At 36.2% G+C, this 27,437-nt stretch overlaps 1 protein-coding gene across 1 annotated transcript in view; it reads left to right on the top strand.

The window, feature by feature from the left end:
• The window catches only part of LOC107311126 (uncharacterized), a 279,286-nt gene that overhangs the window by 78,483 nt on the left and 173,366 nt on the right, over nt 1–27,437 (top strand). The window contains exons 2-5 of the mRNA XM_085541221.1: nt 11,606–11,989; nt 13,195–13,294; nt 21,474–21,547; nt 25,262–25,312. Coding sequence (XP_085397347.1) covers nt 21,531–21,547; nt 25,262–25,312 — 68 coding nt within the window. The 5' untranslated portion in view covers nt 11,606–11,989; nt 13,195–13,294; nt 21,474–21,530. The remainder of the gene's footprint in view (nt 1–11,605; nt 11,990–13,194; nt 13,295–21,473; nt 21,548–25,261; nt 25,313–27,437) is intronic.

The following is a 27,437-nucleotide window of genomic DNA, read 5'->3' as shown; positions in this document are numbered from 1 at the left end:
TATCAACATGTGTTGAACTTTTATGGAGTCTAAATAATGGATGTAAGCACAGTGAAGTGGTGGATGATGCATTTCAGCAGTGGTGACAGCAACAGAGGGTTACCTCTGCTTGTACAGATGTTTACAAATGCAATATGAAGTCTCTTTGTTGATTGCTGATGAAAACGTGTAGCTAATGCACTTTTTTGTTGCTGGTACCTTGACATCCATTTCAACTTATATCCTGCATATTATTTATTAAGAGAAATGAGAAAGAATTAAAATTTATGTAACCTGGACATTCAAACTCATTGCGTTTATAAGAATAAGTTCAGATGCTCAGTCTGCCAACACAGGATTGACTTTTAGCTGATTTTTCCTGTTTTGTTTTCCTGAGAACATAGTGAAGTGTTCTACGATGAACAAAATAATGTAACAGTTACAAGCAGAAATGCTGCTCCTGAATAAAAAATTTGTTTAGTATGTCTATTTTGCTTCTCCATTAAGTGCACAGTTTTCTACTTTTCCAAGTAGAAGTTGTACTGAACAGTTACTGAACTTCAGGTTGACTGGACAGTAGTTTACAAAGAAAGTTATCAAAGATGTTGATCCGCTCTCATGGGGAAAACTCTCTTTCTAGTGCTATAATCATTTGTATTAGAGTGTCTTCTGGAAATAAATGACCACGATTTTCAAAATAATCCATCAACATTAGAGTTATCAAAGCTGTCATAGGAATTAAGGGTTTTAGAAGTAGGATGTTCATTTTTACAAAGAATAAAATTACCATTGATCAAAAATAAAATAATTATATCACTTTTGATTGTAGACCTGTTATTAATGGCAGGTTCCTATTGTGAATGAAAGTCAGCCCACACAAAAATGATTTTTTTTATTGATGTAGCAATACCCAAGGAAATTATTTTTGCCCAGAGTTAATGCCAGGTATGACACAATCCCTTTATCAATCTCCTTACCTAGCATAAGAGGCAAATACCAGTAATACAAATATGAGATGGAGGCTGAAGCATTCTGAGTGCTGCAAAAAGGCTTTGCATCTGAAGATATTTTGTACTCCTATACTTTTGACTTTTCTGACTTACTCCAGACACTGTGTTCCTACTTTAACCAAAAAAGATCCTTGAGAATTAACAAAAACTGAAAGGTGAAAACTGTTTGTCTACCCATGTGTTTGTACTGAGGAAGGACTACACCCTCATGGGACTTCCTTATCACATAACCACCCATTTCTTGCATGTTCCTTTTCCATTTTTATTATTTTTTTTTTTATTTTTTTAAGAGTGACTAAAACTATATCTTATTTCAGAATAGATCTTCTTAGTTATTTTGTCACTATGCAAAGCATTAAATTCCTTCATGTGAAGTTTCAGCTTAAAGATTTGTCTCTTTTTGTTTTTTGTTCTTTTGGGCTTTTTTGAGTGAGAAGGGGGTTCACATCTGAAACACTTGCTGTATCTGAAGTTTTGGTCATTAAAACTCTAAGATATTAAAACATCCATGGAACAAACACTCTGTGATCTTCAGAAGACAAGTGTCCAATTTTTTGGCACTATCATTGTATTCTAAAATTAAGAAAATATGTAATGTATGAAACTAGAATGAATCTGGAAAAATTCCTCATCACTGAAAATTACAAAATATGTGGCAGCGATTTTTTAAAATTATTTTTTATTTTTATGTTACCAGTATGAACTTCTTAACTTAACCTGGGGTGCAGAATATAGCTGGTTGCGCCATATAGTTACACTTCTTGATAGCTCCAAGAAGTCTAAAATGTATTAGGTTCAAGTGTCAGCCCTATTTACCTAAATATGCAGATTAAATTTTTTAGGTAATTCAGGATGTCATATTAGGAGGCACTATCACCATCTAGCAACTCAAAAACTGAAAAGCATTGGGTGGTTTCTGATCAAGAACCTTTATTGATATCATAATCTATGGCTCCAAAGCATTCTTGATGGCAGCACTGTGATCAGGAAGCTAATTAGCTAGAAAAGGGAAATACTGTCTTCAGTTGCTGATTACTATCCCATTATGTAGGGAAGCAATCATGGAATGGAATTGTATGTACAAGCCTGGAGGATAGAAATGGCCTAAAATAAGTCAATGAACATAAATTGGTGAAGATACAGAGCATAATATCAAAAAAGAGGCTGAGCACTGACAGTGAAAAATCAAATAAGAAGCTGAGTACTGGCAGTGAGGGGTGTGTTGAACTCCTGAATAATCAGCTTGTTAGAAGACAGCACCCACTACTGAGAGAGAAACGATTTCTTTAGTAAATTGGTGAGCTACCTGCAATGAGGAATGCTGTAGGAAAAGTGAGTGGATAAATTGCAGTCGCTAAGGTCAGAAACACAATGTGGTTTTTCCCTACTGTTTAATAATAGCAGGTGGAAGAAGTAGTATTGGGGTTTTTTTTTCTGGCTAGTATGGAAAGAAATGTGAAATATTTCTATATATCTATACAAACCCTTAGCTACAATAAAAGATTCTTCCTTATCATAGAATCATAGAAATGCTTGGGTTGAAGGGGAACTCCAGGATCATTAGGCACCAGCTCCCCTGGCATAAAGCAGGGTTGCCAGCTCCTAGGTCAAGCTCTAGATCAGGTTGCCCAGGGCACCGTCCCACCTGGCCTTGAACCCCTTCAGGGACAGGACATCTACATCTCTCTGAGGAACCTTTGCTAGCACCAAACTGCCCTCTCAACGAAAAAAAAAACAAAAACATGAAATAACCTATGGAGCTGTCTGATGTTATGTCAGATGATAGTGTTCTCTACTGATGTCAAGAGAAGCACGATTTACATTAGTGTGCTGCAATATTGATTCTTGTACGGATTCACATGTTTTGAGGGCTGTGTCTTCTAGTCTTCTGTTTCATTCTGAAATTCCCATTCTGAAAAGACAGAACTAGTCTTCTGTTTCATTCTGAAATTCCCATTCTGTTACATATTATACATAGTTCAGAAATGAACAAATAACATCTAAAGTAAACTGACGTTTTGTAAAGCTCTTGTAGAGAATATTTAATGCTATAACATTCTATAATGCATCATATGCAACTAAATCTTGGTCTTTAGCTCTTGGAGAAATTAATGTCAATTCTGTGGACATATTCTGCAAATGTTACCTAAAACTTATATTTAATCCAGCAACCTCAGATACTGAAATCAACAGTGATAATAAACTAAATGCATAAATAAGTGAAAGAGATCTATTTACCTTTTTTGATACTTGGAAACCAATTTTTATTCAATTTAAATTCTCTGGATTTGTACTTGGTGAAGCTTATTGTTTAGATCTATATTCTTACTCTCTGATTCTAACACATTTATATTTTCTTGTTAATTGTCATTAATGTTTACTTCGATACAGATTTTATTGCTTTTGGTGGTGCTGAATAGTACTTTCTTGCTTGAACAGAAAATAAGAATTCTCATGCAGAGAATTACTGTTTAGTGAATGTGATAGCCTGGGAAGAGTTCTTGCCATTTAACAGAATACTACAAGGTGTATGTTACATGTTTTAACAGATGTCCTTTATCTGAAGTTGCATGCAATGTTGCTGTTCAGAAAAGTGTATGATAAATGATAAGGTCCAAGCAGTCAGAGTTGGTAGAAGATTTATTCCCAAACAAGTTTTCTGCCATGCGGAAATCCCATTTAATCTGTATCAGGCTTTCATTCAAGAATATGGTAATAACCTTATAGCTTTGGACATACCTAGGCTAAACTCCTGGCCCACAATGTATGATGAACTACAAGAAGGCATTCTGTCTCAACGTGCGAGCTCTCTGCTGATAAATCTCCTCTGCTAACCATGAAATCATAATGGAGTGGATAAGATTTAAGGTGTTCAGGCCTAAGAATAGTTATACTAGTAAATGAACTGTACCAAGTCATTTAACAGTCCGTTTAGCTCAGTACACTGTTCTTTGTGGTGTCTAGTAGACATCAAATAGATAGAATTATATGAACAAAACACTATAAAATGATACTTTTCCCCATTCTTATTTCCAGATTCTGGAAATTGTTGCTACAGGGATTTCCTGAGATAAGTAGTATTACTTCATCTTTGAGTTTAATAGCCCTTGAAGAAACTTCTTGGTTGAATAAATCTATTTATGTTTTTAACTGTTTATACTTTGACCCCTATAATGTCCTGAAGCAATGAGACATGAAAAGCATATTTCCTTTAGTTTAAAATTTTTGCTTAGTCATTGTATTAGGTTCCTTCTAGATTTTGTATTATGTGGAGTGGCAAATAATTGTTCATCTTCTCCATGCCAACCATCATTTTGCTGCTGGCTGTAATATTCCTTTCCTGTGTCTATTTTCCAGTATTAAGGTCCTGAAACTTCTAATTGCTCCCCATCTGAAATCTGCTTCTTAACTTTCATTAGCCTCATTTAATTGCTTCTCATTATAACAATATGGTGTTATGCTTCTTTCTCTCTCTCTTCCGCCCACCCCCAATATTTGTTTCCAAACTTTTTCTGATAACCTATTGTGCTACTTGAATAATGTTGAACTGACACTTTCAATGAATTCCAGGATTTTTTTATTTTTTTTTTAAGAAATGTTGACTTACGGACCAGAATTCTGTCTATCAGTGCTATTTAGCATTGAGCCCTCTGCAATGCTTAGTTGTAAGTTCTTATTTTTACTACCCTGAATAACTTTGCTCTAGTTCTTATATGAATACCTGGAGAGTGTTGAGATTAGGGTTTTTTTTTAATCTTACCATCATGAAAATTAACCATTTATATCTACTTCTTCTTTTCTGTCTTATATACCCTTTGGTTGGATGAACTCAGCTAGAATCAGTGCAACTGGAAAACTTCATATGCTCTTGATGTTTTCAGGAATATGAGAATCTGCATTAGTAGCCTTGAATAAAGTCAGAAGCAAAAAAACTGAGCTATTCAGTAGTGACACCATGCACTGTAAATGGAAAACAGATATGAAAATGAAGTCCATCCAGAGATACAAGAAAGTAAAGAAACAAGTGATTTTCAGGTAGGGATCTTAAGAAAAAACAACAACAACAAAACAAAAACAAAAACAAAGAAAAAAAAAACAATGCAAAATTGTTCTCATTAATAGAATGAAGAAACCTGCCCCTGCTTTTGTGATACTTGCCTTGAATTTGGGAAAAAGTCAAGTGAGAACAGTACTAGTTGTAGTGTTCGTGTGCAGGACGATGACTGTGATTATCTACTGTCTACAGCTAGCAAAGTTTAAGTGACCTGGAAAGACAGTTTTCATTTTCAGGATGAAATGAGGAACATAATTCATATGTCCTGCTTGCAGCTGCAGCTTTTCTTAGTTGTCCTTGGGATTAGGACAAAGAGGAGACAGTGAAATGTAAGAATTTGCTATGCCTGGGAGCTCTTTATTTCTTGGGCCTCTAAGTCCTTTTTATGTTTCATGATCACAAAGTCACTTTATTCAGAAAAAGGTGTTTTGGGAGGAAGTAGTCTCTTGCCCTCAGAAAAGTCCATCCTACTTTATAAACTGCTATTTGTTCAGACAGACCTCTGAAAGAGAATCTGAGGCAGGTTACAGCCTGAGTTAACTGTCATATAAGGCTACAGATGGCCTGTGGGCTGAAATCGCTTATAATGGATGATAACATGGAGCATTGCTTCATTATTAAGTGCTTAATTGGTTCACAGGGTAATTTTAGCATGATAGTTTGAACGAGACACTTTGAATGTTTTCATTTTTCCTTTAGCAAAGTAAATTCTTTCAGCATTTGGATTTTTTTTTCTCTTCAAGGTCACTGATGAGTGGTTGACCTGTGAGGGGAAAATGCATATCTTCAGGTCACTAGCTTTCAGATGAGGCCATCTGCTTCAAATTGGTGGGAAAAAAATGGCAGTCTCCTGCTGAAAATTAATAAATTGATTCAGACATGCTCCGGAAATTGTACTGTGCAAGAGGGAATAATTTATTTATGACCTCATCTGGAGATCACCTTCTGCCTCAAGTCACAAAGACTATAGAAGGATACTGGCAAAAGACATTTTAGAATAGTATCCGTAGAAAAACCTGCTATTGGATGGACCAGGTGAGCAATTAAGTGATCTATTTCAGATTCAGATCTAATTTTTGAGTATCTGTGATTTATAGCCATTATAATATCCTTCTTGCTAATGTCATTGCAGATGCAGAACTTATTCCTGTGCCTTATCTTCCTCTTAAATTTTTTGAAAGCTACTTGCTTTAATCTTCTGAAATATGTCAATGAAAGGATGGGTCAGCTTTTTCCGTCAATTTACCAGTCCATTAGGTGCTTTCATGTCCCCTATTGCACTTGTACTTGAGAGTCTCAAACCATTTCTAGGTTACATTGTTGCTTTCACTATTTCATCTGTGGGGGTGAAAGGTCATGCTGGATGCCCATGGCGCTGTACAAATCTCAGCTTGTGATTTCTGAGCTCCAACATAAGCCTTTTGCCATTTGCCCCTCCTGTTATTTGCAGATCTAATAAGACTATTAGAAAAGTGCAGGACTGAGAAAGGAAACTGGCTTCGTTTATAAATTTGAGTGTCTTGCAGAAAAGGAAGTACTATATATATGCAGTTTTTTTTCAGTGTGTCTGAGCATGCCTTAGGTTGCCATCTTTATGGGGAAGGGAAGTAGATATAACATAGGTAAGTTATCCATTGCATTTGCAGAGATGTGTTTATGGCTAATGATAATTAGTAGAATATATAGGTGGTAAATTCTCTTCTTTTGCTTTCAACTGGTTGAGTTGCTGTGGTGAGTAAACAGGGTACTTTAAATCAGAGCTATGCTCTGACCAGAGTTCTGGCAGTCCTACTGTCACTTTTTTTTCCCCCTAAACATTTCAGGATATATTTCATGAGGTAAAACATTAGTGATTATTTGAATTTTAGCAGTGACATAATGCTTGGCCTACTGCATCAGATGCAGCATGTAAAGAGAGGAGAAACCAGTCCGTAGGCCAGATAGTTTAATTGAAGTAGACAAGAACATAGAGGATATGGTCGATTTTATCTGTCAAGGCAGGTTGACAAGAACACAGCCTGGAGAAGAAATGACTGCAGATGTGCCCTGTTCAACACCAGCCACTACATAAAAAGCAGAGGCATGTATATAGGTCAGCTGCACTAGGTCCTTTCTCACCCTGATCCTTTTCCACCTAGATATTTCTCCCAATTATTTTGCAGTGGAATTAGTTTCTTCAGCATCAAGCAGATTTTGGCAGTCATGGAAATTAAAATACACACAGGAAAAAGACAGGCACTGTGTGCAGAAGTAAGTGACAGCAGAATCATCCAGGCTTGAATTACAGCTTCACGTGGCAGCAAAAATAAGGGATGTAAAGAACCATGCCCCTTGGATGTGAGACTCCTGGCTAACACCAGACGAAGATAGGTAGACAGCCATTCTCCTGCTAATGCATTTTTGCTGAATAAAGCCTGTATCTGTGGGCTAATGGCTTGAAATTGCTCAGAGATTTAATAAAAGCTCTGAGGAAAAAGAGAAAATAATAGTCATTTAGATAAATGATAGGACTCTACCAAGTACAAAGGCATTTAATACAAATGTGTTGCCATCAATGGTGGTATGTGTACTCTGCTGTAATTAGACATTTTCTACTAAGGCATTACGAAGTCAGCTGTTTGCTCCACTGTGTATGCTCCATTCTTTAAGTCTTTGTTGCTTGTTTTTGTTATAAGGCACAAAAGGTTGATTTCATATAAAAAATATGAAGATATGTAAACATACAAGAAAATGGCTTGCAGGGCAGTGGGGTGGAGAGAGAGCAGTTTGGCAATCACACAATGAGCTGATAATAGACTGCTAATAATAAAAGCATAATTGTTACATTACTGCTGGATGAACCAGATACAGCTACTCATGAGACACCTGTTTTACTGTGGTGTGAAGCATCTTCATCCAGACAAAATACAATTGAAGTGTGGACAGATCCCAAAAGTTGTATTGGGAGAACACAAATGATGGAGATTTGGTACTAAACAAATGTGGGGTGAGCCATGTCTTCTTTAGCAAGAGTGTAGAAGCAGCAGTTCATTGCAGGTCTGAGATTTCCTGCTCTGCTGCCCAGTTCCTCTAGATAACTCTGAGCTCACGTGAAAACAATGCCCTATTTTAGAGAGGGAAGTTTTGAAATTGCAGTGACTCACACAGAGATTTGGAGGCTTGATGCATGGGACAGAGGAATTTCAAGATAATTTTTGAAATGTGCCCCATTCTTTCTGGGGTGTCATGTCACCACAGGACTTGTTTCTCAAGACCCAATGTAGTTTTTTGGGCAGTAGCATAGGGTACTGCATATGTTTCAAGCCACCCAGTGGTTGCCTCCACCATGGTAAGCACATAACACTTACCATTGTGAGATCTTGGCAAGGTGACATAATCAACCTGCCACGCCTCCCCATATTGTACTTTTGCCATTGTCCTTCCCCTCCCATAGAGGTTTCATCCTCTTGGCTTGTTTAATTATGGCACATGTGTCACAGTCATGAATAACCTGTGCAATAGTGTCCATAGTTAAGTCCACTCCTCAGTCTCTAGCCCATTTATTTGTTGTATCTCTTCCTCGATGGCCCAAAGTCTCATGGGCCCATTGAGCTGGAAATAATTCACTCTTGCGTTGCCAGTCCAAGTCTATTTGAGCCTCCTTAATTCTGGCATCTTGGTCTGTCTGGAGGTTGTTTTGTTGTTCCTCAGTAGCCCAACTCTTGGGCACGTGAGCATCCACATGGTGCACCTTTACAATCATATTCTTTATTTGGGCAGCAATGTCTTTCCACAGTTCAGCAGCCCAAATAGGTTTACCCTTCTGCTGCCAGTTATTTTGCTCCCACTGTTGTAACCACCCCAATAAGGCATTTGCCACCATCCACGAGTCAGTATAAAGATAAAGCACTGGCCACCTCTCCCATTCAGCAACATCTAAGGCCAGCTGGATAGCCTTTACCTCTGCAAACTGACTTGATTCTCCTTTACCTTCAGTGGTAATATGATGTGGAATACCACTAGCCAAAAATCGTAAAACCATGACAGTAGCAGCTACTAGTTGCTGCATACAGACAGCTTGTAAACAGTATTGCTGAGTTTTAATATATAACAGAGTAACTGGAGAGGAAAACTCTCACTGAGTTCTTGAGTATACGATGCTCATCCTTTGAAGCCATTTGATCTCATATCAACCTTAGAATAAACAGAAGAGCAGAAGACTTGGTGAAGGAATGTCAGGCAAAGGCAGAAATAGTTTCAGAAAATTCCTGTTGAAAGAAATATGGTGGGTTTTTGGTTTTGTTTGTTTAGTTTAGTTTTTTTTGTCTCAAAATATATGCACAGCATTATACTCTCTTGTATGTGCTGAAATATGTCAGCGCTATTTTCATTGATTTTCACAGTTGAAACCTTCCAGTCCTCAGGAGAACATGTACTGGTTATCTCAGGTATTAAAAAGAAGGGTCAGGTTTGATGATATATTGTTATTAGCAATGTTTTTGTTGTCATACTAACTTATTTCACTATTGGTGGCACTTTAAACCATACAGGTAAATCTTTATGTTGGATCTCTGATTCTGCTATATTATTGCATTTCTTCATGAGTGAGAGGGGAAAAAATAAAAAAACCTCTATATAATGCAGAACTGAGACATAGAAATGTGAAAGTGATATTATTCACCTTTGCGGTAGTTCACAGCTAGTAACTTTATTACCTTCGTATCATAATTTTATAACGTTCACTCCAGCAGTAGAAATTTTTATTTTAGTATTATTTTAAGCCTTCCTCAACTGGAAAACCAGTCTAAATTACGATCAATCAAACAAAAACCTTCCTCACATTAGAAGGAGATAGAATAGGATCCTATTTGAAATATCTCCTAACATCTAAACATTTCTGTTGGTTGCAACTTAGCCCTGAAATCTCCAGGTGCCTATAATTTCTGGCATTTCCACTATGCACACAGCTCTTCAGACCTTTGTACCCATGTTTATGGTTTCAGAAACTGTTCAGGCATTCTTTTGCCTACCACAGTTTCTGGGGCTGACTTTGTGAATGTGCTTTGGGCATGCTGAAGAAATCAGCATGTGACCTTTGGGTAAATATACCTCTTCAGACAATTTCATCCCTAAGAGGGATTTTAATGCAGGGCCTCCAGAGGGGTCCAGAAACCTTTTGTATAGGGTATTCTAAGTGTCAATGCTTCCAGTCTCTCCTATTCACAGCTTCTTCTCTTCCTGTGATGCAGTATGATTTGGGGAATATTGCCACAGGCAGGAAAATAACATTAACATCTCTAATTGTCCCTCCTTGTGGCACTAGCTCAGATTGCCTGCCTGGTAGACTGAATGGATGGGACTGTAGGGGTTTACCTTTCTATAGACAGGAGCCAACTTGGCTCTGAAAATGGGAGGTATTTGTAAGTTAGATCTTCTCCCTAAACATAGTCTAAAAACCTTCTATAATCTGCAAGGAGAGCAGGAAAGGTTGCAGACACCTCCTCTTTGCAGGAGCATAGAGACAGGTAGAACAAATCAAAGAAACAATGCTTATAACAAAATTTGTTCACACTGGATTTTAGGAGGATATTTAATGTATAAAAAAATCCCTAGTCTGTGTTTGAAAAGTTATGTTCTGATGTTTAATAACTTTTGCCTGTGGCTTTAGATTCTTAGGTAAAAAATAGGTTTGTTTTTCAGAGATTTTAAAAGATAACTGCAGGCTGCTTCAGGTGAGAATTAACCCACACTGTACTCTTACCAAGGGTACTGCAAAATCAAAGGAACATGAGAAACAAACTCTTTCACTTCATTTATAGACTGGGATCATAGGATCATCTGTGACAAAAAGAAATATGTCTATTTACTGTGGACAGTAAAAAGCTTCAAGGGAAAGCCTGCATAGCGATCTTATAGGATACAACTTTATCCATATATTTATTCAGTGAGTTCTTCCTAAGAACCATGTCCCTGTTTTCAAATCTCTCCTTTGCTATTTCATACCATTTTTCTGCCCATAGCAGTATCTACAGAAAATGATAGGGAATGAGAACTTGTAGTTTTCCATTCAACAGTCTGATAAAAGTATAATGAATGCTGAAGTTCTCTGTTGGTTCCACAACAACAACAACAACAACAAAAAAAAAGGTAATTTTAATTTCTGTGAAACTGTCTCAACTCATCCTTCTTTCGCATAGCAGCCATGTGCGTGAGGAGAGACAAGTGTTTGGGATTCTGTACAGTCTCAATGCAGACGTGCAAGAGGCACTTCCTGGGTTTCTCACTTTGTATCTGGAACTCAGTGCTTCCTGGCATGGTCAGAATCCAGCCCCTGCTTTGTAAATCTGTTCAAGTGGGGAAAAAAAATGTGGAGTTGGCAAAATAACAAACAGTGAAACAGATAGCTGGTATCTGTACATGTTATTTGTTACTTAGTAAAGGGAAGAAGTATGAGAAAGCTCTGATTTTCTTCTGGTTGATTTCTCCACTGCCACTTTGTGTCATGGATTTCAAATGGCAGAACCTTTCAGCGGAGAGCATTGGTTTGTGTTTCCCACTGACTTCTGATCTAATTGCCTTCCAGCCCTGTCCGCAGAAGACGAAGCTTAGTATGAAGATCCATGTGCTCAAACAGCAAGAAGATAACAATGACAGACATGTTGCCAAAAACTGGAACTGATGCTGCTAAAGAGCATCAGAGTTTAGTTTGACTCCACTTCCCAGATACAGCCTTCCTCAGAGACAACACGTCTTTATCTGGACAAAGAATCTTTTCCCTTATGACAAAAATGACATCAACCTCAACATATCTTATTAAGGACAGCATCAAGTCTAAGAAGACATGTATTTGTGAAGAGAGGTTGCTATGGTGCTGTATGCAGTGTCTGGAAATCGGAGTTGGTGAAGATATATTGTAGCTAAAAGAGACAAGATCTCCCATGGTTCATCGTTACTTCTTGTCAGCAAGGTAACTTGGGGTTGCAGAATGAAGGAGAAGCTTCAGCCTTAGAAGCTGAGAGCTGCTAATGATAAATTGCAATCTGCCACATGCTTCTTATACAAGATAGACAGTTGTGGCAACAAAAGGCAAAGAAAAGCTAGAAAAACTGCAGCAGATATTTGTGCCTTGCATTGGTGTGGGCATGGAAGGAGTTGTAACAAACACTGCAAGTACTGAGGCACATCACAACAGTGTCTTCTACAGTAGAACTGTGATTTGTTGAAGTAGGTATAGACAGTGTAGGCAGCAAGAAGAACAAAGCAGTGGGGCCAGATGTGAATCCCTCTAACCTGAAAGAGAAGCAATAGTGATGGAATGCCTCCAGACAATGAAAATGTAGGTCTGGGCCCGAATGTTTTTAAAAATTGATGCCTTGTGAAGCAGAATTTATGGGGTGAGTCCAAAACAAGTCTTTTATTATAGTGAAGCAATTTGGTTAGTCCTACTTAGCATCTATATTTTTAATCTTGCAGCTCTTGTTTTTAAGATTGATGGTGAGGCAATGTTGGCCAACAGAGAGAACCAAATTTCTTATTTTTCACATTCTTAAGTATTCTGGAAAATCCCTGCTGATGATTTATGAGGTTTTAAACAAAGTTCCAATTTTGGGTTTGTTTTTATAAAAATTCTGATTTTCACCCAAAATAATAGGGATTTTTTTAGAGCTGAAAAATATACTGTGAAAGAAAACAAAGGTGTGGGGTGGTTATTGAACACAGAAATGAAATCTGAAGAACATGAAGATGATTTTGATCAACAACGGGAAAATGCTGTGGCAGAAAACAGAGATGTAGTCCTACAGTTGTCACTTCTTCACAGGAGAGGAGAAAATACTGTGACAGAAATGCAGTGAAGAATTGACATCCTGGTTTAAAAAAAGAATCCTGGTTTAAAAAACCAAAAAACATAATTTTTAATTAATCTGTAATGATCATATTATTACAAAGCTAAGAGCAGATGAATGCAGGATAGCAAAACAGTTTTAAACTAAACATGAATCTTCCAAACATCTTGTCTCAAGTTCTGTATGAGAATTCCTCTAGATGCAGTTCAAAATTTATTGTGAGAACTCCAGTTTTGTCACAGTCTTTTTTTCTAGGTAAGAGGAGCAATGAAACAGCTCCTTGACCACTTGCCTGCAGTGTTCTTGATCCAATTTTTTTTTTTAACAGGACCTAAGTACATTCATCTCCCTTTCCTGCAAGTGAGTGATGATGAAGGAAGTAAAGAGATGTATAAAGTACCAGACAGTGGCAGAAATGAGGAACTAAGGTACTGGAATAGAAGCCTTATAAGTTCCTTCTTCTTTCACTTTCTGCCTGAAAAACAAACAAACATAATTTTTCTCTGTCTAATTTTGTAAAATTCTAACCTTTGAAAAACATGTACTTGTTTATTAGCTTTCCATCTTAATTCGTGAAGATTCACACCCTCCCAAAAGCATTTTCTGAATATATTCAGCTTTAATTATAGATTGCCTTGGTCAAGTGATTGATAATGACAGTATGTGAGAGGTGGATGCTATTGCTTTGGCTGACTTGCATTTAAGAAGCCTGATGCCATTAAGCTTTTAAATAAGTACCAGCAGTTTTCAAAGCTGTCTCTAGATGCTCTTTTTGTATCCATTTTGTACCCGATTAGAGTCTGAGAAAGGAGAAATAAGAACAGTAGAAATCATAATTGATAGAACAGCCTAAAGAAAAGTTATTTAATTTGCTTTTATTATGGAAATTTTTAAACCTGGGGAAAATGTAAACCCATTTTCCAGACCATTAACCAGAAGAGAGATAAATGAGAGAATCGAAGGTTGGAACTCCATGAAAATGTGCAACAGTTGAATACTCGCTCCTCAGATATCATATAGCAGTAGTTATTTGACATCTTTTGGATTTGTTACTTATCTCAGATATCCTCAGGATTTTCAGCTAGCACTTTGCGATATGCCAGAATGCTATAGGCTAACCTGATTAGAAAATATGATTGCATTTTTTCTTCTTGTCAAATTTACTGAGGATAAATTGTTCTTTTAAGAAGAGAACCAAAATTCATGATGATCCAATGGAATACTGTGATACTTTATGGGTTACATAGTTTTGTTATTATAATAACTGTGACCACTATGGTTAATACTTCTCAAATCTGGACTTGGGCAGAACATAAATATCAGAGTCTTGGCTCTATATTCAGTGAAGAACTGATAGTAATTCAACAATTATAATAAATTCTAATACTTTCTGAATGATGATTTTTCTCCACAGGGAAAATTCTTTTAAAAATTTTGCATTGACTTTATGTAAAATAATTACAAGTACTGATGATATGGGTGTGAAACGTAGCTGGGCAGAATAAAAGGTGTGAAGCTGAACTGGTTAGAGAAATATCTTAGTCCAGGCCTCATGCCTTCAGTCTTTGTGAACTTTTTAATGCACATTCAAAATTCATACTGATGGAGTTCAATCGTTTAGTTGTTGCTTTTTAAATTATTATTTAAGTAAAAAGTGACAGTAGGAAGGAGGCAAATAAAGGAACAACGTGCGATTATTAAAAAAGATTATTATTCTGGGCATCTGGCTTTTTTTCCAGGATGACTGTTAATGTGCAATTTAAATATAGGCAAATCATTTCTCTCAGAACTAATAGGTCAAGAAGACTTCAGAGAGTTGCTGTGAGTTTTAAGAAATTACTTTTGTTAAAGATGTCATTGTCATGAATGAGAATCTCATTTTATATCAGAAATATATGATTACTGCTATTAAAGTAAGAACAGTAATTTTTTTATATTGATTATCAGATTTATTGTACAGATAGAATCAATATTAGGAAGAAGAAATGCCAAGCATTGGTCACAGCACATTCTTCTGAATTCTTCACAGATTCCAGTATTGAAAATAACAATGAAGAAAATGGGAGGAAAAGTGCAACAAAAATTGCCCTTAGGTATGGGGAGAGCAGTCTTTAGCTGCTCAGGAATCTTGGAGAACTAGGTAGCTCAGGGAAACTGCTTTTGAAGGCAGTGGGATCCATAGTGATGGTCACTTCTCCAGACCCATCTCTTTAGAGTGCAGGAATTGATGATTCTGAAGTTTTGGAAGTCAAGAAGGCAGGGCAAAAGTTCATCTTGGTTGAGCAGGGATCTTCTAGAGTTTAGGTGGAAAAAAGCAGATGGCCTCTGGAAGGTAGGAGGTTAGGTAAGATGAGAGGGCTACAGAGACACTGTTTGCCATTGTAAGCAGAATTTGTGCAGTTAAAGACCAAAGCTGAAGATGACTGGTACTGCCAGAGGTAAGAAAAACGCAAAAGTAGGATCAGAGGTAGCATTTTTTCATTCCTTGTTGAGGTTGGTCACCTCCCAAATAGAGGCATAAATAAAGCAAAGAGATTTCATGCCTTCTTTGTCTCTTTATTTAATATTAGTTATGGCCCGCAGGACACTTGGGGCTTTGAATTGTAGGATTATGGCTATGGGAACAGTAACTTCACAGCTGACTGAACCTGTTCAGGATTTTCTACTCCAACTGAAAACACATAATTCTATGTGGTTCAATGGGAGTCATCCCAGAGAGCTCAAAGGGCTGTCTCATGTTATCATAAGGCTTCTCTCAATTATTTTTTAACAGTCTTGGATTACTGGCAACAGACCACCTATTCTAAGGTTCCTGTGCTTCTTATACCCTTTGGGTCCTGCAAACAAATAGAACTCTTAAATTCTTCTCAAAGCATTGAAATCTTAGCAATGAAGCAGTGGGTAAGCACTGCCCTGTACTTCAGGTAGAAAACAGCAGGTTATATGCTTTTTTTTTTTTTCTTTCTGGATAGATCATCATAAAATCATCATAGAATGGCCTGCTTTGAAAAGGACTTCAATATGTATTTTCAACCCCTCTGCTGTGGGCAGTGTCACCAACCAGCAGACGTGGCTGCCCAGAGCCGCATGCAGCCTGGCCTTAAATACCTCCAGGGATGGGGCTATCCACAACCTCTCTGGGCAACCTGTTCCAGTGTGTCACCACTGTCTGAGTGATGATATGTTCTAATTAAACATTTCCTTTCCTGAGCCTTTGATCTTTCTAGTAGCTGAGAAAAGTAATCAGTATTGTAAATACTATTGTTGGAACTCAGGACAAGTTTATTTAGTCAACTGGCAAACTTCATGCAACTGAGATTTTTTCTTTTTTTTTAGATTAGTGTTTTGTTTTGTTTTTTAAGACAAATATTTGTTTAAAGGTTAACAGATAAAATATTTTCTCAATGTTCTGCATGTTTTGCCTTTCCTGTGACTGACAGTTACTAGTTAAAATGATGTCTTTTGTTCTGTGTATTCTGTCTTTTGAATTTAGGTTTGTGATATTATTTAGGCTTCTGGAGGAGTCTTAAGCAAGTTTCATAACACCTCATCTTTAATTTCCTGTTTGAGCGTGAGGCTGAACAAGTGTGGGTTTTTTTGTGTTGTTTTGTGGTGTTTTTTTTTTGTTTCCTTTTAACATTTTTCCTTAGAGAAAAAAGACAATAAGAGTAGGAGGAAGAAAATTTTCATTAAATATGTTTATGTAGAAGATCTTGACCACTTTGTTACATAATCAGAAATATGAATTTCAGAAACTATTCAAAGGAATTTCACTAAGCCCTGAATTTTTTTAATAGAAAGTTTGAGATTAAGACTGTTTCAATCCTTACAATTTACCAAAAGTTGTTGATTTTTGTTTATGTGTTGAAGTAATCAACTATCTGAACTGTATATGTCACGATGCCATGAATGAATTCTGTGGGTGGAGAGTCTGATTTGTAGAAGAATATAGAATCTGAAGAAAAATATAAGTAATTCATTTTCAGTTCTAGTTTTCTCAGCTTTTGAATACTGTAGAATTTGGAGCTGGAAACAAACAAACAACAAACAAACAACAGGGCTTTCATCTTTCTATTTCAGTTCCAGAAGAACCCTAGACCTCTAGGCTATGTGTCCACTTGCTGTGTAAAGAATTACAAGCACACAGTAATTGATCTCTAAGAAGGAATATCAGGAAAGATGTGTTTCATTATTAAGACAAGACTACATTGTACATGTGCCTTGATTTTATGCAGTTAGTTCAATTCCTGCTTCATCCCAAGGTCCTACTTTTCCTGTTTCATTCATGTTTGTTTGTGCCTGGGAAATTAATCTAAGCCTGAGCTGAGGAGCAGATGTGTTCCCATTTTCTCTCAGCTGTCTTTTTTTAGAGACAAGTTAGAGCAAGATACAGTTCTTTTTTCAGTCTAAACAGTTGTATTTTTTTTCGGGTGGATTTGTACACTGGTCTTCTTTTGACCAGAAGGTAAGACAGAGTCAAAATAGGTATGTGCCGTCATCTGCTTAGATGCAAGGTTTTCATGGAAACATACCACCTCCATTCAGTGCTTCCCCCTCCCACTCTCTCCTCCACATTCCACTTCTTTACTCCATCTTTTATTGCTGAACATCATCGTATCGCATGGAATATCCCTTTGGCTGTTTTGGGTCAGCTGTCCTTTATGTGTCTCCTCCCAGTTCCTAGTGCATCCACAACCTCCTAAATGACAGAACAGCAGGAGAAATAGAAAAATCTTCAACTCTACAAGAAGGCATAAAGGGACTTTCTCACGTATTTGTTATTTATCTGTCTTCGTGTTAATAATGTGTGCTTACAACACACTACTAAGGTACTGAATGTGTATTTTATATCCCAATCTGCTTTTCTCAATATGTACCTTTCATCTATTTCTTAAAACTATTTTTCTAAATATAATCTAACTTAATATTGAAATTCATTTCTACCCTCAGAAAATAGCCATTTCAGCAACTTCTAGCAGGACTGAATATTTTGAAATATACTTCCCTAAAAATTATACTTCTGATAATTTTTTGGAATTTTGCCACCAGCTGTGGTCATTGAGAATATCTGAAAATGTTAAAGTAATTATCTCTTGCTAACATAAAAAGATTAATTTAATCACATTCAGTTGTAGCTAGCTTTAAGCATGCAGAAATGTATCTCCTTTTAAAGAGAGAGACAGAAATCGGTGGCTTTTATTAAAAGTTTTTCTCAGCATGTCAAAAAAATTTCTTTGCAAAGGTAGAAGTGATAAATAAGCATTTTGCCCATCTTCAATTCATTTTAATGTTTCCACATTCTTTGTGAGACTTTTTATTTTTCTCTTTTTTAATAACACTCCTAAATGAGTAATTCTGTGCCCCGTGTCACTTTTTTCTTCCATTTTTGTCTTTGAGCTGTGCTGGGAAAGGACTTCTACTTGTCAGCAGACCTATCAAGAGAAATAAAAACAAATGTATTTATGGTGATGCAGAGGAGTTTAGTCACAATACAATCTCTCTCAAAGCCTTTGAACTAAATAACCCCAACTCAGGGAAGATTTGCCAGACTATTATATGGTCACAGATGTGGGAGATCAAGCTCAGGAGGAACTTGCAAACTTTTATATCAGAAAAATAAGCAGATTCATGGAATTGTTTGTTTGTTTGCTGCTTTTTTTTTTTTTTGTACCAAATTTAAACAGAACTATAGTATGTGGCCATTTGACTGACAATGACAGTATATCATCTCTTTGAAAGCATTTGTTTCTTGGCATTTGCACTCATACGCTTACGTGTATTTGCTTTTCTTTTTTGCCTTAGCAAACTTCCATATGCTAAATTCTGTGGGGCTGATCAGCGTTTATCAAGAACAAATCATGTCAGATCACTTGAGAAACTGGATCTTTCATCTGGATCTATGCATTTTAATGTAAAAACATACTAAGATTATAAGATAAAAACCTTAAAGTTCAATCTCAAGTAGAAATAAAGTCAGGATCAATTTTATAGAGAAAAGCTGTGGCTGAATTTCTGCAGCAGCAGTAGTTTACTTATAAATCTCATTCTAACATGTCACAGAGACAGTTCTGAGCTATTCTGCACCAGGTCTCATTGAACATGGCCACTTACCAATTCAAATCACTCCTCCCTGCTTCTTACAGCATCTTTTTTTTTTTTTCTTTTTTTTTTTTTTTTAACAGAGATCTTGTTGCAGCCCTTCAAATGAAACCTAAGGAGGGTACATCTGGGAGTTGTGCTCCAGCATGATGGTGTATAAAGCCATCCTTCACCTAATACTGAATACAAATTGGCAAGTTCTCAATATTCATCGAGGAAAAAGTTCCCACAGTCAGTCACTATTTATATCTGAGAAGCCCTTAGTGTTTTGCTGCCATTGACATGCTGTGTAGTGCAACAAATGAGATTTGATTTACAGACAGCTAGAGTGGGAGGCCAGGTGGGTTGTATTCAAGGATAACAATGCACTTCAGTGTAGTGGAACCAGTGTAGATGGCAGCAAAGAGCAGCTACTTGGGTCTTGAGTACCCATTGGCAGTGTAAGTGATGCCTTCTCCAACTATCCTTCTGACACATGAACAGAAATTCTGGCAGAAGTGTAGGTAAGTCCTATGTCACCATTCCAAAATATACAGCTTTGGTTTCAAAGCAAAATACAGGCTTTGATGTAGTTTGCAACTACCAATAAATTAATGCTCCACTGGAGACTGCTGATTGTAGCTCTGTAATGGAGTTGCTTGCAGTATAATTGTTTATTAACTATTTAAGATTATAGTTCTTTCAAATCCTGAAATTTTTGATGGTTATATTGATATTAGAAGTTCACTTTAAAGCTGCTGACTTGCATGAATAGAGGAAAAGATCTGTTAAAGTGGAGGTTGAGAAAGAAGATCCAGTTGTCATGGAAATTGAATGTAACTGAAGACTGACAGAAAGGTTTAAAATCTAGAGAGAACCAATCTGTTCATTGTAAGCCATGCACACAGCTAATTTTTCTATGAGCAATGCTAAGTGTTAAACAAATTGTTTCTGACTGAGTGCTCAATGCTGTGGAAAGCAGTGAAACCAGGAGAATCCAGTTGCAAAGATTTTGCAGTCTGAAATCTGAACTTGGAAAATCCCAAGAACAAAGAAAGAAAGGAATTACATTCCTTCTGTGGGAAGGCAGTTTATTGTGGTTTTGTATCTTCTTCTGATTAACCTTTATTCCATGTGACAAAAAAATGGTGAAGGCTTTCAGAGTTAAAAGTATGAGTTACAATGACTACTCTCTGGAAGACTGTCTCAGTTGACACACACACACACACACACACAAAAAAAAGACAGCTCCTATCCAATTAAGATGTAAAGTGGTTTTTTTTTCTTTTTTTTTTTCTTTTTTTTTCTTTTTTTTTTTTCTTTTTTCCTACTTTTTAAATATGTTGCAAAGACAATAGAAAAAAAATATATATCTTTTTTTAGTTCCACTGCTAAATCTTTGGGAAGACAAAGGTTATGATGTGAACAAGCAAACGAAGTACAGAAATCTCTGTAATTCCTTTGATGTAGATAGTCAGCTGCAGATATCTCCTGAGATATCTTCTCTCTCCAGATGTTAGCGCAGCTGGAAATGCTTTAAGACCAGTTTTCTTTGTAGTGGTTTTACAGATAGAGCCACAGAATTTAAAGACAAAAAGAAAATTAAAGGGAAGATCTTTGGGAACACAATCAAAGGCTTGCTCCACAATGTTTGACAGGCAAAACTTACTTTGTCAGTGCTGCCTCTTGTTCCTGCACACTCTCTTATTAAATTCTACTGATAATACCCTGAATTTCTTCTAGCCAATTTCAGATATCTTTGTAATGGATGCTATATAAACACCTTTCGGTAATGGAGTATGTGAGTTGGCACTATGCAATTATTGCTTTTGTTCCTCCTCTCCCCCCCAAAAAAGAGGGAAACTGATCAAAACTCTGACTCCTATAATCCTAAATTCTAAGGATCTGAACACTGTCTCCCACCCTACATATGTTCTTGGAAGTTCCTCTTTATGGCTCACAGTTCCCATACAGAATCATGGTTACAGGTAAAACTTGCTGAAAACATTTCAAGTAATAGTTCACAGGCTGTCTACCTTAAGAAGAATAGTCTGAGTTTCCGGGTTAGAGGACAGGGCGTGTAACTTGATTGGCAAGGATGAATAACTTTGCTGAGAAAGGAAGGTACTATAACAGTCTTCCCAGGAAAGGGAGGAAGCTGAAACATATGTTACGGATTCCAGTATAAATACATGTACTTTGGTTAATATTGCATCTATATGAGTAAGATTTAGGAATCTATTATTTCTAAACCATTTGGCAAAATTGTGAGTTAGTCTTACCACAAAGAAGTGGATTAAAAGTCTTCTATAATGTTTATCATCTAGGGTAAATATTAAACATGATTTTGCCTGTCCAATGTACGATATGATGGATTGATATCAGAGTAATAATAAAAGACCTGACTAGTTGTTTTTCCTGTTTTGTTTTGTTTTTGTATTCATTTTTTATTTCACTTAGAATGAACTATGAAACAGATTACTATCAGGTTGTTGTTTTTGTTTTGTTTTGTTTTTGTTTTTATTGTAGGCTTTCCTTCCCAATAAAATCTCCAAATGCAATAATGCTGTTTTCTATGGAAGAAGAATGTTGCTCTTTAAAAAGTAAGTGGCTCCCAGATAAGTTTTGTGGCACATTTCATCATAGCATTTCCATTGATTTTAGATGTTGCAGTAGCTCTTTCAGCTTTTAGAAACTTGGCAACAGTGCATTAGAGTAACTCGAGATTATTGCCAATTCAGAAAGGGAGCAGAGAATGATGCTTTCATGAAGTTGTGGTGCCTGTATCTGTGAAACTCTGAAATGCGTCTTTTTTTTTCCTCCTCCCTCTGGTCCCTTTTTGTTACGGAGCCTCTTAGGGAGTTCAGTCTAGTTTTTCTTATTGTAGTTTTTTTAATTCCTTTTTTAATTAATGTCTATATTAAAAATACCTTAAAATTCTTTATAACCTCTACATCTATTCTTACAGTTATATATATACATTACATATATTTATTTAAACTACTTTGTAGGCTTTGCAATAGTATAAAAAAAAATATGTAAGTTGGGAAAGTTGGATAAATTCAACTTATTCTTTATGGATATTAACATGTTGCAAATAAATAGTCCTTGTAAGAATGAAGAGAGAAACTGCTGTCTCACCTTGGCTCTGGTAGTCTTTGGTAACCACCTGTGATCTCTTTCCCTTCAATGTTTTTCTTTGATTGTTTTGATGAAGATTATGAAATATTTCCTGAATCAGCAAGAGTAATCTAAAGCTGCAGACCTTATGACCTTGTGTCATATCATTTCTCAGGCATGTGGCACAGATAATCTTTTTCTCTACTACACTTCTACTGAAAGTTATTGGGCAGGATTTCTGACTATTGAGAAGAATTAAGGTAAACAAGTAGTCCACATATTATTTCATATTTAGGCACTCCATACTTCAGTTTATCACTGGAGAGCATAGCAGTGAAGTTCTGTTAAGTTAAACTACTGTTTGATGTTGGTGAAAGGAAGATATTTTAACAAGGTAAATTCTATTCTGAAAACAATTTTCATGGACTCAAATAATTTTTTCTCTGTCTTTGACTCATGTGTTGCCAGAGTGATGTTCAACAGGTTTGGCTCTAAAGATTATAGAAATCCCTTAGCTCTAAAAACTGTAGAAAGCACAGTTTAAATTCTTTTTGTTATCTGAAACTAGCTTTCTGAGATATAATCACCCTAGGGAATGGAAATTGTCCCCAGCAAAACCAAAAATAATTACACAAATTGTTTCAATTTTCAGAATAGTATTTAACTGTAGTTTTAGTAAATAATATCTTTTACACATCTGATGCACCAAATGTTCATGTCTTTCTCAACAAAGTGGCATTTTCTTGCAGCAACCTTTACCAAAATTCAGCAAGTGCCTCCTGCTGTTTGTTCTTTCATGTTTATTTATTGATTCTGATTCCATCTAGTAATTTTCTGTCATTTGTCTGGCTGTACAAACCTTGCCTTTTTGGCAATTCAATACAGAGTTACAAATTAGGCGAGGCAGTGTGTGAAGAGTCAAGTATGAAGAAGATTTAAGAATTTTCATGGATATCTTTTTCACGTGGAATGTGTATGTGGCCCTTTAAGAAAAGCCTTCTATTTCAGTAGTGTATTTGTTTAAAAGTAGTCAAATACAATAATACAGTATTCATTATATGCTGTCATAGTTGTTTTATCTAGGTATTAAAATTAGCACTAATTTGCCAGTTAGAAGGGATAATAGTCCTGATTTGTCTGAGTTTATAGTAATTCAAAGAATCTCATTGGCTTCAGCAATGACAGATGACCATAAAATGGCTGTGTGGCTTGGTACTTTGCATTGTTGTGAATATTTGAATATTCTTATTCTGATAGGTACACTGGGTAATACATGCGTCATTTAATTTTGAGCATCTGGAGCTGAACTAATTTCCTTAAGTTGCTTCTCTTATGATGATGGCTCTGCTTTTGAACTTGGTCATTTCACTTTCTGGGCTATAAATATTTTAGGGCAGTGTGTAAGTTTAGGTGCCCAGATTTTAAGCACAAGAATTAAAGTGCTTGAATGCAAAACTAGTCTGACCAAAGGTGAACAACATAATGTAGAATTTATTTTAGTTTGTAGAACAAAAGGGGGACAAGAGCTAAGTCTTAAACACTTTAAACAGCTTAATTTTTAATACTGCTGGCTTTCCCTGTCTTCCCTTAAACACATTTCTTCAATATTACTCACCTAAAATTACTGTTAAGAAGCCGTAGATGTATAAAGGCTACAGAAATTATTTGGGATTTTTGTATGTATAATCAGTGACATCTTTGGAGCATGGAATTTGAGAAACATGCATGCCAGTTAAATTTCCTTGTCTTTGCCAGTGTCTTTTTCCTCAGGACTTCAGGTAGTAGGAAGTAGAACCAATGTTGTTACATGTAAAATATTCCTTCTTTCCCTGCACTCATCTATAGCAGAAACTCTACGTGTGCTGTGCAAATTCTTCCACTAAAAGTTATCAGTTTTATCAGTTAAAGTTTTTAACAAAACATCTGTCTCATCTTTTGAGAGATTTTTCTCTTAATATATATATTAACCATATATATATATATTATTTTTAATTACACAGAAATCTCGAATTAATTTGATAGATTTGAGACCCAAGAGATAAATCACTCAAGAATCAGTGATAGTAAGGCTATAGGATTGATCAGTCCAGTGCCTGAGTGATATTAATCTTTATTTTACTCTGCAAAAGAAGCAAAAGTGTCTTCAATCATCCTTTTCTTAAATCTACAGAACCATCTTTATTCCTTTGTAAAAGCTGTGTTTGAAAATTTGGCCTGTGAGGATCTGGTTACATTGTTGTGTCTTGATTTTTCAGTTCTCTGATAAATTTCAGTGAAAGACTGAAATAAAGGAAATTTAGAATGATGCATTTTCATCTACTACTCATGTTGATTGTATGGCTTTAAAAGTGGATGAAATGTGCTATTGCTAGTCAATCCAGTACTTATTTAAGTGAACCTCTTGTCTTTCCCAATTTCTCTATGTCTAGAGAGAAATCCTGAAATGCTGCGATTCACATCTTATTTCTACTAGTGATGACAGAAGGTCAGATAGAAATGAAGAGTGGTTTGAAAATTTGCAGGAAGACACAAGTCTGTTTTGCTATGTTTGGAAAGTGTGGATTGAAAGAAATCCAAATATGGGAGGAAAGATTTATTTATTTATTTATCTGTTTATTTCGAAGTTGATTTACAGTTTTCCAGTGCTTGCAAATGTAAGAAACTCTTCTTGCTCTTCTTTCTGAGTCAGCTGTGAGGGCAGACTCCAGAGAGATGGAAGAGGTCAGAAACTGACATATGATTGGTTTTTTATATGACTTAACTCAGTTCGTATTTAGAAATTAATATATCCTGGGCATTTTCTTTAATAACCCTTACCTGGCCATTTTTTATAGCTAAATTCTCTGTTCTATGTTTGCCTGTACACATTAGAAAGAATTCATCAACCACTGCATTCTACATCTTCAATTTTCCCCAGAATTTTAGATTTGTCTGACTATATTTAAATTGCTGGCTTGCATTGTTTGAATAACTTCTGTTATTACCTATGCCAAAAATCCAACTTTCAGCAACAGGGAGTATGACTCCTGTTAATGGTTTCATTTAAGATCCTTTTGTGAATCTTTGGAATTGTAATAAGAAAAAAATAATATGAAAATGTTAATTCTAAGTATCGTTCTTGAGAATTCTTGTAATTTGTGTTGGTTGTGTAGTCTTTTAGATAGACTACTGGTAATTTATCATCTTGTCACTTTTAGGAATCAGCTAAGCAGGATCATGGGCTGCAGATACATTGTGGAGCTGCAGAGGTGAGAGATCTCATGTAGATGCACCACTTAGTTTGAGTCACCTGGGTAGTGAGTGAGCACATGCAGGATGACTTTTTCACAAAAGACAGATTAAATATTGAGATGAGTTATAAATGACTGAAAAATGGTGTTGGGTGTCATTTCTGAAGGCTTCCCATACCCTTCTTGGCCATGTGTACTAATGAGCCAAGCCCACATCCTGACCTGACCTGTGTTTATCTTGATTCCAGAGAGGTACCTGGAGCTGTCCTTGTGTTTCCCATTAACCTGGACAACCCCTCAGATCCTGGCACCTCTGGTGCTGGGGAGATGCCAGACTGCACAGTGCCATTACCGATAAACAGCAAAGATACTGCTCATGATTGTACATGGGATGACAAAAAAACCAGAGTGGTATAAAGTAAGAAAACCCCGTAGAAATGCACTGCTCTATAGACAATGTTTATAAAATAGAATGTTTTTGAAACATTTTTATGTGTCTGGCCCTCTAAAGAAATTCACAAAATAGTGCCTTGGGCTTGCTGTCATTTTGAGATTAGCTTTGTTCCCTCTATAACATCAGTTCTCTTGCTTTCAGAACATGTAACCTTTTAACAAGCAACTCTAGCTCTAACTGCAGGATTACAATAGAAACTTGTTCATAGACAGTTTGTTAGATTACCATTTAAAATGTGCAGTATTCACTCACAAAGACATAGGGGAATATCTGCAAGGCTTTTTTGTTTGCATTATAGAAATATTGATGAACAATGAATTTTGTTCTTTCTCAAGGCATAGTAATCACACTGAGAAAAGGTGATTTTTTTTATTTATTTATTTTTTTGTCGGTATTTTCTGAAAAAAAAAAAAAAGATGTTTTTTTACTTGGAAAAGGTTAGAAAAGCTTCACAAAATGATCACAGATGTAGATATGAGATATATGCACGAAACCTGTTTTCAACAGCTGGCTTTGCACATTGATTAGATGCTTTTCTGGCCAAGTGATAATGCCAAAGAGCAGTCCTGGGCCTGTGGGAAGCAGCTGTCCAAGCAGGAACTGCATGCCCTAAGTGGAACCTCCTATGTTGCCTTGGCACATTATGCTGCTTGGTCTGGAAGAGGAAATAATGTGGTTTTTGATCAGCTGCAAATCCTATCAGCTAATATCTGATGAACTGCTGAGAGTTTTCTGTAATGAGTCAATATAAAGCACTTGTGCCAATTGAGATCCACCTGCATAATTTAATTGCCATTTATATAAGTATTGGTTAGCACAAAGATCAGGCCCAGATGACATGACAGTAAAGCTAAATACGTATATAATCCCTTAAAACTGTAAAAAACACATCCATAGAATTGTTTGTCCAGAGACTTCAGGCTGCCAAATCAATCAGATAGGAAGAAAAAAAAAGCTTCAATTAATTAATCTTAAAAATAGCCTGACCAACTCTATTTTTAATGACCACTCCCAATTTAATACACTGTGATTACAGAAAGACAATGTGATAAGATGAACATAAAAGATGAACATTGTAGACCCACTTATCTGGCATTTTAACCAGCATGAAAACCTGCAAGTAAACCAAAATAGTGTTACAATATGAATGGCACAGATTATTGTTCCAAATTGTAACTATTGGCATGGTTACAGTCACTTAAGAGGAGAAAGAAAGAAAGATACTTGAATGTTTCCTAGTCAGAAACGTGTATGTACTGTATGTGATGCATCTAAAGGATTAGATAGACTCACCTTGCTTTGTCTTTATGAAGCATAGCTGGACACTGGTAATAAATTCATGCGGTTTTGAAAACTTCCATAAGAAAAACATATTTTTCTTGAAATGCCATGGACAATGTGAACAATTTTCTGTTCAAATAACAAGAGAAGTTTTGAAGGATTGTAAGGATTAATTAGTGAATCCTCTCTATGTGGATTGCAAGTTAAGATCTGTGCCTCATCAGCTGATATAGTGTGCTGTTTTCAACAAAAAGAAAAATAGTATTTCTGAGGTTGTATTGGACTCAACTGGATCATTGATGCTGAACTCCAGCAGCTGAATTTAAAAGTAAACACAGTTATCCTCAGAGATTTTCCTTGCTAATATGTCTGTCTAGTCTAGACCCAAACTCCAGCACTTTGTGTGTG

Source organism: Coturnix japonica, chromosome 3 (genome assembly GCF_054131305.1).
Source record: "Coturnix japonica strain WE chromosome 3, WE-NBRP24, whole genome shotgun sequence".
Lineage (NCBI taxonomy): Eukaryota > Metazoa > Chordata > Aves > Galliformes > Phasianidae > Coturnix > Coturnix japonica.
This window is presented reverse-complemented; position numbering and strand designations above follow the sequence as displayed.